The sequence below is a fragment of the Oenanthe melanoleuca genome, chromosome 9, assembly GCF_029582105.1.
Source record: "Oenanthe melanoleuca isolate GR-GAL-2019-014 chromosome 9, OMel1.0, whole genome shotgun sequence".
Classification (NCBI taxonomy): domain Eukaryota; kingdom Metazoa; phylum Chordata; class Aves; order Passeriformes; family Muscicapidae; genus Oenanthe; species Oenanthe melanoleuca.
The window spans coordinates 20,200,547-20,214,958 of record NC_079343.1 but is presented as its reverse complement, the minus strand read 5'-3'; the positions used below and the strand labels follow the sequence as shown (position 1 = coordinate 20,214,958).

Genomic DNA, 14,412 nt, shown 5'->3' with positions numbered 1-14,412 from the left:
CCTATCCAGGGCAGGAATAAAGGTCTGCTCCCTTGCACCCCTGATCCAACTCAGGGTTTACAGAGCACATGCAAAGACAGGCAGCTTGTGTTGGCTTAGGACTGGATGCATCTTCTCTGAAGAATCACATGGGGACTTGAAGTTTTATATGTTTGTTTCTCCCCTAACTGCAGCTTGTTCACCTCTCCATAAAAACCTGACTTTGCTCTGATGTGGCAGGTTGACAGTCTTTGGCCTGTATATATTTGCATGAAGGACACCTTGATATCCCAGGTAATACAGGCACAAGCCAAGGAGCAGAGGAAATTAGCCCTGTTATCAGTGCCAAGCTGATGGATGGGGAAGGAGAAGAAGAGGCACTGGTGTGATTTTATACCACCTCAGTTTAGGTGCTGCTGCTTTCTCTGTAAAAAGTCTCCAGGACTGGAAAACCACTAGACAAACCAGGACCAATCACACCTCTCAGAGTGTAAATTCTCCAGACAGCTGCCAAAGCCTTCCCTTTGCACATTCACACCAGTTTCAATGGAATTTGTTTTTAAACTCTAGTTAAAAACATGCAGCTCCTGTGTGTCAATTATCTCATGAAGGAGTGCTGAGCACTTCACACTGTTATTTACAACAGCACAAAGATCACATCATGTTGCCTAATCAGATGTCAGTGACTTACACCCACACTGAGCTGATCAAATAATTGCATGGTTTGCAGGACAGCAGCAGACAGGACAGAGGAGATGGAAGATCACTCAGTCCCATGTAGTGAGTGATTGAACAGAGCAGTGATTAATCAATTGCACTGTGCAGTAAATCACTGCTGACTTTACTTCCTGCATTTAACAAGCTGCTCATTAACTGGGAACTTAATAACTAGGTTTGGAAGATTTGTGACATAATCATGTTTAGAATTTTGTATTCACTTCTGAAAATTTATGTGAATTTTTTCATCCAGTAGAAACATTCTTTCTTTGTATGAGTCCAGAAAGAAATTCTCTTTTACATAACATGAGTAGTCTGTCCAGCAGCTCCTCTGTAGACACTGCAAAGTTCCTGTGCATATGCAGATTATTCAATACACTGTTGCTGATCTTTCTCTCTAACCTCTAGTTGGAGGACACTGATACTTTACTTGCATTTCTAGTTATTACAAACCTGGCTTCAAATACTGTTCCCTGGTTAATAGCCATGTTGGACAAAGTGGCACAGACAGTCTTGCCTTCCTGGCACCTGACCTGCATTAGAGCTAAACAATGTGACACTGACCGTGCTCTTCTTGGTACAAGTGCCGAAGTTCTATTTGTCTGTGCTGGCTCTCCCAGTAGTGGGTCAGGCCAGGTTTCCAGTGTGGGCAGAGAACACCGAGAGCTCCAGCCAGTGTAACAGCCCTGCCTGGTGCAGTGCTCTTACCTGTGCCAGGCAGCTCTGCAGCTGCGCGCAGCCCCAGCTCTAACTGCAAACACTGGAGTGGCAAACAAGGCATTTCCCACGTAGGCAAGGCTTGTGTAAGACCTGCAGCAGCCACTGATAAACCAAGTTCCCTGCTCTTCCGGGGAGAAAAGGACAGGAATGGCTTTTGTGGATGAGCCTAGAAATCTCTCTGTCCCATTGTATTATCTTGGACATTCCCCATTAACAACTGCTTAGAGAAAAAAGTAAGAAATCCAGATGCTGAGTAATATTCTTCCAATTTCATGCAATCTGCAATTGTGAGAGTTTCTGTCTGGGTTTCCTACTGAGTAAAATGTCCCTCTGAACACATTCTCCCGCTGGAGTCTATCTAACAGTTATCTAAAGTTTCTTTCTAAGTTTGGAATATCTTCCAAGAGTGTCTCTCCCTCTTTCTCTAAGTTTATCATTAAATTCTGCAAGCAGCATTTTGGGGTGGGGCAAACAGGGTTGCCCAAAGTATAGCTTAGTAAATGGATGTGGATGCTGCTGAGAGCTGTGATTCCTACTTCCTGCTGGGTGGAGTGTGGTAGCTGCAGATGGCAGGATCCTTGCCTGCCCCTCTGGCCCAGATTACTGTGGCTGAGGAAGTGTGACACACAAAAAAGGGATGTTTGTCCTCACCGTGGCAGTTCACAAGTTACTGACTGATGTAAATGTGCCAAGAAGAGATTAAGTAAAGCATAATATGTGTTCCAGCTACTCTCATAAACTCCATTTGAGCTCATCAGAATTTTCTTTCCCTGTTCCATTGCTGTTGTCACGTAACTAACACCTGGGTGTATTTCATCCAGGCCCCAAAGAATACTGATTCTTGAGGATGTGGCCCAAGACACACTAGAGTTTGGGCTGGAGGACCATAGATTGTAAATCTGGCACAATGCTCTATCCTTTTACAGGAAGAAGCAGACTTTTCAGGATGGAGTTTCTTTAGGGTCATATCTCAGACTGAAATCATAGGATCATAGAATCATTTCAGTTGGAAAGGACCTTTGAGATCATCAAGTTCAGCTGTTACCCCAGCACTGCCAAAACCTTGTCCCCAGGTGCCACATCTACACAACTTTTAAATAACTTCAGGGATGCTGACTCCACCATTTTCCTGGGCAGCCTGTTCCAGTGCTTGAAATACAGACCCTCAAAGGATGAGGCATCATCACCAAACCTATCCTCTCATTTTCAAAAGCATCATGAATTTCCCTGGTCATCCCTCTCCAATATAATCTCAGACCTGTCCATAAGATCAATTATTATTAATTTTACTAATAAAAATTCTTCGTTCTACCTAAATGGCCTTAGAAATTGCAGAACAAAGCTATCAAAGGCAGATCTGCAATGAGAGTCAAAACTAATGATGCTCTTCTCCTGAAGAAGCAGACCCTTCAGGATAGAAGAGTCTTATGCTGCCATTTGGATGGAGTAAACAATAGATTCGTGTTCAGCCTTTGCATCCCAATTGAAAGTGGCTCTGTACAGCAGAAAATGTCCTTGCAGGGACAGGTAGGGGAAGAGTGAGTACCACAGGCATGAGACATGCAAGTCAGAGCACTGTCAGAGATGCTCTGCAGTAAGAGATTGGGCTGGTGTGGGAATCTGTACAGAACAGTCTCATGTGCCTAAATCCTCTGTCCCACCAAGACGCCTGAGATACCCACCAAGGACATCCACCTGAGACTACAGAGAATTTTGGAGAGAGGCTGTGGCCATGGTTTAGGTTTAGGTTTATTTAGATCCTGAGCTCTAGCAGTCAACATTAATTCTCAGTGTAAACAGTGCCCGTTAAGTTTCCTTTAGCCTACTTCTGAGTTTTATATTGCTGGTCTTGTCTGTCTGAAAGTTTTGGGGTTTTACCACTGTAACTTTTGCTGTCATTGAAAAAGTACTTTACCACCCTCTGGGAAAATCCACAGTGTTGTCAGCCCTTATCAGATCTCTTGCTTAATGAGGTCAACTGGTATTTGGATATTGTTGCATTGTGTCTACAAAGGAATAGAAAAAGCATGTAGCATGTAATCTGAAAGTAGTTGCTGTCTTAAAAGTCAGAGTGGGCATAGAAAAGAGATTTTTTTTTATTTATTTTTTTTTTTAGAAATCAGAAACTATTACATATCTAGAGAATTTTTACCTGCTCTATTTTCAACTTCTAAGAAAAAGGCAGCCAGGAAGAAATTACTAGCAGGACACAAAAACACCATGAATTTCCCGCACAAGTAGGACATGCAAAATCTAAAGTGCTTCATTTCAGAGGCCTTATCTTTTGAATATCAGCTGTGACTGATACACATATATATATATATATCTCACTAATATATATATATATGACTGATATATATTCATAGGGTATGTTCTAATCATTACTAGACAGAAACAAGTATGAGAGTAAATGCCAGTGTTAGTATATTAATTAACTTTACTTTTATGCATATTTGCATATATTTGTATTTCTACATTTAAAAATCAGTGGGTTTCCTTTGTTGGCTGGTAAACTTAAGTACCCCTACTGGCTTTAGTTCAGCAGATCAAATCCTTAAGCAAGTGTAGGGAAGAATTATGTCTTTCTCTTCTGTTCTCACTTTAAATCCTTTATACAACATGGTTTGTTGCTGTACTAGATCTGCCTGGCCCCAGGAAATCACCACATTGTCTTTTGACTGGGTAATATTTCTAAAGAAGAATGCTGAAATCTGAGTAATTAAGTTAATTCTGTGGCCTGCATGTAAATGCTCATGATCTCAAGCAAACAAAGTAATTACATGAAAGTCTGCACTGTGTGGGAGCAACCTGTTAATCTGCAGTGTCTCAGTTACATCAGATATTTCACAAGCATGTGTGTGTAGTAGTTTCTATGGATCTCAATTTACTACCAACCTACTATAATCTGATATAATACAACCTATTACTAATAACCCATAGCAATTACACTATTTTTGTGTATAAATTATTCACCTGCTCTTAGCTAATTGATTACTCAATGCTGAGAGATCACAGAGCTAAATGTATCTTTACCACCAAGTAGAAAGAGTGCAGCTGGAAGATTAAAACCAAAATCACCACGGAGTCCTGATGGGTAGTTCACAAATATGGGTAGTTGACAAAATATGTACACAGCTATCTGGTCTGTTATTTTGGCTCACAGTAAGGACCAGTCTGTAGCATCCACATTGTCTAAAGATAGCTCAAATTTGGGTTCAGAGATGCATCTTCTCAGTGTAGATGCACAACTGAGATGAGGAACAACTCCTATGTGACTTTTAGTCCTCTATTCATATTATTCTTTTCTGTAGGTGATTTAATTAATTTACCTCTCCATTAACAACTATGCTCTGGTTCATCTAATGTAGGTCAACTAATTAAGATATATAAAAATATTTCCCCAAGGTCGTTTGTTTCGGGAAAAATGAATGTGGGACAATTCCTTTTATGTGAAGAGTTCAGATCATTTCAGAAGAAGCAAAATATTGTAAATGGTGACTTTGATGGTGAAATATATTTCTAACAAAGATGCAGTCCTTCTGCTCAGAAGAAATTCCATAAGAGCTGGAGCAAATCCATTTGATATTGCAGCAGGCAATTACAATAACTTCAGTAAAGGGCACTAATTTTGAGATGGGGTGGAGTGTACTACCTAAATCTCTTATGCTTCTCAAAGTTACTGAGTTGAGTTTTGTTTGCAGCCCTGAAATGTACTTTAAGAACAATCATTCTTTCAAGGCATTGCACTCATTGGAAAAAAAAGCAGGAGTACATGGCAGAGAAATCAGAACTGTTTTCTGTATCAACTAACAAATACCAAATACTGTATCGACTAACAACGAATTCTGTTGAAACAAATGTTCTTACGTCCAGAAAGATCTTATATTCCACTTTAGGTAAAGTACAGCAACTGACTCATTACTCAAATTTCATTTGAGCTGTTGCACAACCTCAATTGAGAATAATTTTCAAGTGAAAAAAGCCTTTTTAGCACTGTGAGAAGAAAAAAAATTCCTTTCAAATGTAGTTATGTAGGTGGAATGGAGGATGCTTCTACTCAGTTACTGACATGTCATTTCTTTTCATTCCGTAGCATCGAGATAATTTTGAGATTTTATGATTAGACCACTCTTAGAATTTCTTGTAGAGATGTCTAATTGAAAACTGGTTGTGATATTTATTGCTGATTCTGTTTCTACTGCAACAGTGAGACTTTCATCATATACTACCTACAAAGAAGATATCAAAGATTACAAAAAAAAAAAAAAGTTTTGTTAAAATTTATTTTCATTCAGAAATAGAAATTTCACAGTATTTAGAACTAGCAAGAGTGCTGGACCAGGGAGGTTTTTATCACTGTGCTAATTTTTGCAAGCCAATAAATTATTCACTCTGACTTCCTTTAAGTCCAAGTCTATTGAGTGTTGATACTTCTATGTTTATGTTTCCTTTGCACTCCACACAGGTTCTTTCAGTCCTTCCTATTGTGTAAAGCCTTAAGTATTAAAAGAGCCAGTATTTTCAATTTAAGTAGCTCTCTATATTAGATATATTTATAAAAGTGATCGTGTGTTTTTTAAAATTAATTTATTAAATTAAATATTTTGCTCTTGCATACCCATTTTCTGCTGTTCTGGCTGTTGAAAATGCTCCTGTTAAATCTACTAGGCATTTTGTATTTTTGTAAGACAGATATGGAGAGCTCCTGCATGAGTGCCATTTCTGCTGGTTCCACACCTGTCATGCAGTCAGGTTTTCTGCAGCACTATAGTTTTGAGGCACCAGTTATGATTTATGCTTGGAGTTCTTTTCAGAAAAGCTCACTGGTTTAATTCTAATTGGTGGCTTCAATTCCTCTTCTGGAAGAAGGCTCCTTATCAGGACAGCCACCTGTGATAGCAAATCCTGGCAGAGAAACAGGATCTGTGAGCGGAGGTGAGCCAGTGAGTTTGTTAGAGAAACACAGCTATGGAAACAAAAATCCTGAATTAGTTTATATTGTCATCTGAGCAGGATGCACAAATAGTAACTGTATAAGGACAAAGCAGTTGAGATTTAGCCAGAGGAGATATTAATAGGTTGTGGTAATCTCTAGATAATATTCCTGCTTAGTGTTTCATTATATTTGATGGGGTTTTTAAAGGCAGCAGATATCACAGCAGAGAAATCATCCTACCAAAATTATTGTGACAGAGACGTGCAGAATGACCTGACACCACCGGGGAGCTTGGCCAAATATTCAATTAGGCCTCTTTTTCCTTTTGTCATTAAAGAAGGAGGAAAGAGAAAGTTACTGAGATGAAATGGTCTGATACGTGCCTGCTTCATGGTCACTGTGGTGAGGACCTTCTAGAAGCAGTTACCCAAAGAAGCCAGCTCAGATAAATACCAATTGACAAGATTTCATTGCAACAAAACAATACAGTGCAGGGTGTGCTTATAGCAACAACACTGCTAATTGCTATTTGCACAGTCCAAAGGGATATAAACAACTACCTTTGATCTAAATACCAACACAGGCAGCGGCTGATAGAGAAATGCATCTCTGAAAGTCAAGGGTGATAATTAATACCGGAGTTTACCTCAGTTTCAAGGCTGTACTTAAAACCTTGGCTAAAAACAAGGCTTTCCCCAGTGCTTTGTTGTCCATTGCAGCTCCTACATTCTCACCCTTGCTGAGAAGTTTCCTCTGTGAAATAATTTTTTTTCTTCACTGCAGCATGGCATGACTAACTTGCCAGAGACAGCACTATGGGCAAAGCAAAGAAAAAGCAAAGAAATAGTTTTCTTTTTACTTTCTCCTTTCTTATCATCCATATTGTGCTGGCACTTCAGGACTTCTCTAAGCTGTGAGTGGTGGAAAGTGGCTCAATACGTGAGATCTCAGTCATGCTGCAGGGCCACAGGATATCGGGGCTGCTGAAGTGAGAAAAACCTGCTCAAATGGCACGTCTGTAAAATCCCCCTTGTGGGAAATGTGGTCTTGCTGTAGCCAAGGCTACAGTGTTTCCTTAGAAGCCCAGATCAATCATTTAAGTAAGTGTGAGCTAGTTCATGCACAGTATTTGCGTTTCATACCAAGAAGTTTCCTTTGCTGGAGGAACATCTGACACCATCCTATCAGTGAGTCTGTGTGTGGTCTCTGCCACAAACTCACCCTAATTCTGGGCTCTGCCATGCACGGGGCTCTGCCAGGTCAGTGGTGGCTGAGCTCCCTCTGCTAGGACCTCCCTCCACAGAGGGAAAGCTGCCCTTGACCTTCTGAGCAGTGTTTCACATCACTACCATGTCAGGAAAACTACTGGGTCAGGTATTGCTGGGACCAGAATATTCTAGCTTTGGCTAGCTCTGCTGGTTTGGTGAAAGTCTGTTTCACTGGGGAAGAGCAAGTATACCCAAGTGGAATTAAGTTTTACTAGCAACAAGGATGCCTACAGATAGGACCTTAGGGATTTCTTAGATTCTGATCCTTTTGGTCAGATGCCTGATCCTTTACCATCCCTGCTGGGATGGCCTGTTTACTTGGAAATGATCCTGGTGAGGAGTTACCTTTGTGAGAACTGCCCATAAACTTCAGCCAGCTCAGAGTTTTGTTGTGTTTGGACTGCTGCCACGCAAACCTCAAATTCTTGTAAAATTTCTCTGAAATGAATGAACAATGCAGTGTGGAAGTTTCCCCCTGCCTCTTTGCCTCACACATCCCAGTTACACTACAAATTACTTCTAACTTAGTAATCCATGTCAAAGGGAAAAGGGAGTGGGAAGAGCTGCCTGTGACAATAATCATGTTAATTGCTGCCTCATATTTTTGTTAAATGTGATACTGGGAGCAGGTGTGTGCCGAGTCCCCCTCATTGCCCATGACAGTCACAGAGAAGTTCTGGTCCTGGCACAATCAGCAATGGAACATTTTGGAGGGGTCCCAAACTGGGGACACCTGATGGGGAGCAGAGAGAGTCCCCAGGAGCCCACAGCCAGTGCAAGATGGCCAATGGGACCTGAGTGTGGCCTGGGGGGAGCACTGGTACAGCCCTCATCCACTGTCCTACCTTGTGCTAGACACTGCAATTTAAAGCATTGTGTCAAGACAGCTATGAAATCCCAGCTATTTTATAACAAAATTTGAAACACCAGTTGGATGTAGGGTCTAGTATTCTCAGTATTTATAATGTTTCTCAAGAAGTGGTCCATAAAGGAGTTATAGCCTTTGAGACATGAATAAGTGGTCCCCAGCTAGTCTAGAAAACCACATTTCCTTGAAAAAGCACTGAGGAAATCCAAAGGAAACCAGTGAATCTATTGTAGTAGCCTGGTAATGCTTTAGTCAGTGCATTTACATTTCAAACTGCAAGCTGAAATATGGCTATTTTATTTTCAAATGCTTGGCCAAACCATTCAAAGGAGGCTTTATCAGAAGTATGACTGTTGTTAACCTCAAAAAGGACATCCTAAAAAATTGTGGAGAATGAGGAAACTCCCTTGCAGTGGATGCAACAGTGCAGATGTGACTCATGGTCTCAAGGGCTGATGATGTGACACACCAAGCAGGTCTCCAGGCACAGGCAGGGTGTGCAGGGACATGCTGGATGGATGCACGTGCTGGTGTTGGTGCCAGGAGCTGCCTACACTTTGCTGGCCAGGTTGTGTGCTGCTCATCCTGGCCACACTCCAGTTCCTCTAGGCATTATTCCCTTGTGTCCTTCTGGGGATGTGTTTTGGCTTGGGGTAGCTCTGCTTAAAGACTCGAGAAGCACAGGCCAGGAAAAGAACACCAGGTACTTGTGCTTTCCTTCTGCTCAAACCTCTGGAGGAGCTACCCTGAAAACTTTGTGCATGACAGTACTAAGGGCAAAATTTTCTTCATAGTATGGGACATTTGATGCATAAAAACATGAGAGATCTAATGCAGTTTTATTTTAAAATCTAATTAGTTATTTGTCCAAAAGTGAATAGGTTACATTCATGTTTCTGTGAAATGTCAGTCAGACTCAAAATATATGTCTTCAAGTTATCTAGGAGCATTAAACTAATATTAGAAATGGAAAGTCCAAAACATAGTAAAAATATTTTACTCTAATCTACTTTTATGTTTTCAGACTTCTGAAATTATGCTGTTGCCTGTTTTTGCATTGTATTAAAGGATGGAAGTCTAGATTTTATTTATTTTGTAAAATAAATGAAACAGAAACATTAGCACAGCTCTGAAGTATAGTTTCATTTTATTGATATTAGTTATTCTTAAAAGAGAAACCTTTTTTTTTTTCCTATCTTGGGAATTTTTTTTTCAGTTTGTAGCTATAAAAATAACAGAAGAATCCAAGATAAAATTTAAAATGAGCTGAAAAAATTACAGTTCAAGATGTGTTCTAGTCTTATCAACAAGGCATAATATTGAAGAATTGAGAAATGACCTTCAGAGGGTTTTTGTGTATAGCAGAAGGCATAAACAGGAATATCTAAGGAATACCATTTATTTTCTTTCACATGACTTGGTTAACACTATGACTTTCTACCTTGTTGTCTTTCAGCCACATAATCAATGAGCTGATAGAAACAGAACGGGTTTATGTAGAAGAACTTCAAAGTATAATAGAGGTAAGAAATTCCTCTGAAATTACTTTTCTGGTGCTTAACCTCTAAGTCATCAGTCATCACTGCAGGTGCACATCCTTCACGGGCTGAGCACTCCCACCTTCTGTTTATAGCACACAGGCTGTGTTGGCAAGACAGCTCAGCCTTGGAGCTGGAGAATGGGAAGGATATTTTGAACATCCTTCCTCAGGGCTTAAAGGAAAAAGCACCTTCTTTGGCCTCAGCCCACAGAATGACAATTTGCATGGTTCTGAAAGTTATGGACAGTGAAAGAGTTAATAATGTCTTTTCAAAATATTACCAATAGATCTCAGAAGGAGCACCTTTAATGTCCATGGGGCCAGACACTAAATTCTGTGAATGCACATTTGGAAAATGATTGAGGAAAAGGAAGGTGCCCCTCCTGCTCATCTTTATTGATGAGCTTGAACACAGAAAAAAAGCTGCTCATTCTGCAAATATAATTCTTCAGCTTTTGAAACTGATAGGATATCAGCAAACTTGGTGTGTATGTCCTCCCTAACCTGTGGGAGAACAGAAGCTGACTAGGGATCAGTCATGGGTGGGACTTTAAGGATATTTTGATTCTTTATTACATTTGTTCCATGGGAGCTGGCAGCTCTGGTAATTTAAATATTAATCTTGAGTTTAAAATCGAAATGTTCTTCTCTCAAGAAGAGAGGATCTCTCAAAGTTATTACTGAAGAAACACAATCCAGTTTTTACAAGAGACAAAAAAACCTAGTCAATCCAAATGTCACAGTTCAACAAATAAATCCAAACTAATTCTTGTGCAATGAAGCAAGGTAGCAGAAAAATATCTGTCTGTCAGTCTTAGAAGTCTCCATCCCTACATGACCCACATGGCTTTTGAATCTTAGACACAATTTCATCTACTTTTTATTAACCTTGTGACCTGCTCATTTATGGTCAAAATGTGTTTGCACAGTTACAGGGTAAAATCTCTGGGGAAAATCAGAAGCATCAGAAATTCATGGGAGCTACAAAGCAGCAGGCATGGGAGAAACTTTGTTTGCTCTGTGGAGAACTAAAGCACATGGACTTTGGGGTTTTCCAGTGCCTTGAGCACAGTACTTCTTCCATGGTAAAAACAGGCTGGTTTTGTTTTCCACTCTTCTCTGCAGGGCTATGCTTCAGAAATGGACAATCCAAATTTAGTACACCTGATTCCATCTGCACTTCAGAACAAGAAGGAAATTCTTTTTGGGAACCTCCCAGAAATCTATTATTTCCACAACAGGTACATGGGAACTGGTGGTTGTCCTGCATCGAGTCCTTCTCTGTTGGGTGCTTTGCCATGCTCACACAAACACTGGCAGGAAAAGTCATCCTCACATCCTCATCTCTGTGTGTGCCCTATGAAACCCAGAGAACATCTCTGAGATCATCCATTTCACCTTTTTTTGGGTGAAGATTGCACCCTTTCTGCATTAACCAGTGATTTCCCCTGGCAGGATCCATTTTGAATGTCCTCTGTGGTCAGTATTTTACCACCTCTCTTGGTACACTGGTAGATGTCACAGGACTAAATCCTGATATTTTCTATCTGGCAAAACACCTGTGTGAGGAAGTTTTCTTAGTGTTCAGCTTATTTGTCCTGTATTTCTGTTATCAGATCAGATGTTATATATTTGATACTACTTTTCTTTTTATCTCTCATATAAGATCACAGACATTTCCAGAAGCCATGTCCATACTGTGGACAAGGAAATCCAGAGCCCATAACTACAGAATACAAGTTATGAACAAGATTAACCCTTTTGCAATCAGCTTTCAGAACACAAAGCTTAGGGCAACTTCTATAAATTTTCTGCTTTTCCTAGCCTTGCTTAAGCAAAACTGGCTATAACCAAAATGGGAATTTAGGACTTCTTTTGAATAATAATTGCCTGTAAGATGTAACAAACAGTTGAACAAAATAAGTTTTAAAAAATCTCTTTTGCACATCTTAATATTATGCCAGAGTAGTTAACACATAATAGAAAAATTATTTTCCAGTTTAAATATTATTTCAAAGATTGTGTCTTCCATTTAGAGAAAGACATTCCTCTCCCTTTGCAAGCCCAGTCTTTCTTTCCCTAAAGGTTTAGTGCATTGACTGTCACTGCAGAAGCCTTTGGACTACATCCCATATTTTCACTGCTTGCTGATTGAGCAACTGCATCTGACAAAGCATTCCTGTCTTTTCTAGCTGTTCTGAAAAATCCTCACACCCAATGGAAAGCAGGTATTTGGGTTACAGATCTGAAACAAATTTCAATGGCCAGAGGAATCATATGTTGCAGATGCTTGTGAGCAGTGAAAATCTGATAATATTTGTGATGTAGGGAATCAGGTGACAGCCACAGCCCATTTTTCTAAAATATGTATTTATTAGTGTGTCAGAACTGTTACCTTCCCAATTGAATCCTCATATTACAAAATTGAAGGCCTTAAGTTGAACTTACAGAATAGCTAACACATAATGTGAGTGGGATTTTACATTACTCTCTACTGTTTTTTCTCCCTCTCAGGATTTTCCTGAAGGAGATAGAAAATTGCATTGAAAACCCTGAGCTTCTTGCCCGATGCTTTCTGAAAAGAGTAAGTACATCCTTTTTCAGTTTGAATCAATATCTGTGGTCTTATCTTACAATACTTACAGATTTACTCCTGTCTTTTCACTCTGCTTTTGTGAATGAGGGAAACTCCTCTAAGCAGATATTCCCAAATTAAGCCACAGTTATCAAGCGTGTATTCTGATATTTGACCTTTTACCTGGTTTATTGACAGGAAGAGATCTGTTATCAATGTTTTACAAATATTTTAAGTCCTATTTAAAAGAAAAAACCCAACAAATAAGAGTGATCCAAATGTTTGACATGCTTTTCATATCACACATCTATAGCAGGAGTCTGATGTAACCCAGACACCACCCTGCAGTAAAAGCAGAGAACAATATTGGTGTCACAGCAGGTTGCTCTGAGTGCAGACAACACATCCTGTTCCTGCTTTATCTTATCTGTCACTTCTCTGCAGCATTCAGCACACTTGGTCCCCTAGAGCTGTCCCAGCAGAGTCTGCTGCTGTCCTTGCATGGACCCCACCATCCATAAGACTCTGTGGGGTCGATTCCCTTTACCTCTTCACTCAACAAGTGGGATTCTCCTCTGCTGTGAGGTGACTCTCAGTGCCCAAGTGCTGCAGCTCTCTCCTAGAGCTCCCAGTGATGTCCCTCTTCCACCTCCACCCCCACTCAGCCTGACCATTAGTTCTTTCCTGCAACACAACCAAAGGTGCTTGTTTATATAGCACTCCTTCAGGGGCCCTACTAATGAAAAAGAAAAAAAATCTGTTTTGGTGGTTTGCTGCTGCTTTCAGAGTTTGACAAAACTGTGTGAATAAGGCTCTGTGTTTTGCACAGGAAATGGAAGTGGCATGAGAAATGGGAAAATCTGTCCACTGTAGTCAAAGGTACCTCCTGCTTCTGCTGTATACTACAGTAGGTAGCACTTGCTGCTTTTCCAGAGCACACATTAAATACAGACAGATTTGGATGAACCAGGCAGAGGTGCTGAGCACTGCCACATTACTGAGATTTAATGGGAATTGTGAGCTGTGATACTTGCAAAGGCTATGCTTCCAATTTACAAACAGGTCAGGCTGGAGAGAATCATACAAGTGTAAATTTGATTATATGTCCATTGGATTATTTTGTTTTACAACGAAGCATTTAGAGCTTGAGTAAATGACACTACTGAGGCATATGTTGTTATCCTAGGATTCAGATGCTGGGCAGGAAAATACTGTGGTGAAATCATTATGCAAAAGAGGATAAGCAGTCTTTGAAGAACGCAGACGTTTGAAACCCAAGAAAGTAAAATAGTCCATGTTTTGCATATATCCCTAAAGAATGCAGTTAAATGAAAGTTCTTGGTATAAAATTGCTCCTATGATTCTGCAGAAGGTTCAAATTCCATATTTAAATATTGTAGCTTCTGTGACTGTAAAAACAGCTGTTAAGCCCAATTCTCCTCACTATTCTACCAATATGAGAACAGCACTAAAGCTGGGGTTCAGGTGTGAAATGAAAGGAAAACCAGTCCCTCCATCACCTTAGCTCATCAGTTCCCGTGGTCTGGTCAAACCACACTAAATCTATCAAATAAGAGGTTAAACCATGCATTTGCTTTCTCCCTATTTCAAATTTCATACTAACAAAGCACAAGCTTCTCTCTTGAGATGTCTCTGCTCACACAGTAGCACCTTTGATTCGAGACCTTGCCCTCATGTTCTGTTTTTAGAAGAAGCCACATAAAGTCCAGAAATGTGTTGTTTCTGTTGGACTGCCTTTAGGAGGCACAAACAAAAGTCTGGTTGTGTGTTTGTGTTCCCCATGATTTG

At 40.1% G+C, this 14,412-nt stretch overlaps 1 protein-coding gene across 1 annotated transcript in view; it reads left to right on the top strand.

The window, feature by feature from the left end:
• The window catches only part of MCF2L2 (MCF.2 cell line derived transforming sequence-like 2), a 128,952-nt gene that overhangs the window by 77,294 nt on the left and 37,246 nt on the right, over positions 1-14,412 (top strand). The window contains exons 16-18 of the mRNA XM_056498796.1: positions 9,945-10,011; positions 11,154-11,269; positions 12,543-12,612. Coding sequence (XP_056354771.1) covers positions 9,945-10,011; positions 11,154-11,269; positions 12,543-12,612 — 253 coding nt within the window. The remainder of the gene's footprint in view (positions 1-9,944; positions 10,012-11,153; positions 11,270-12,542; positions 12,613-14,412) is intronic.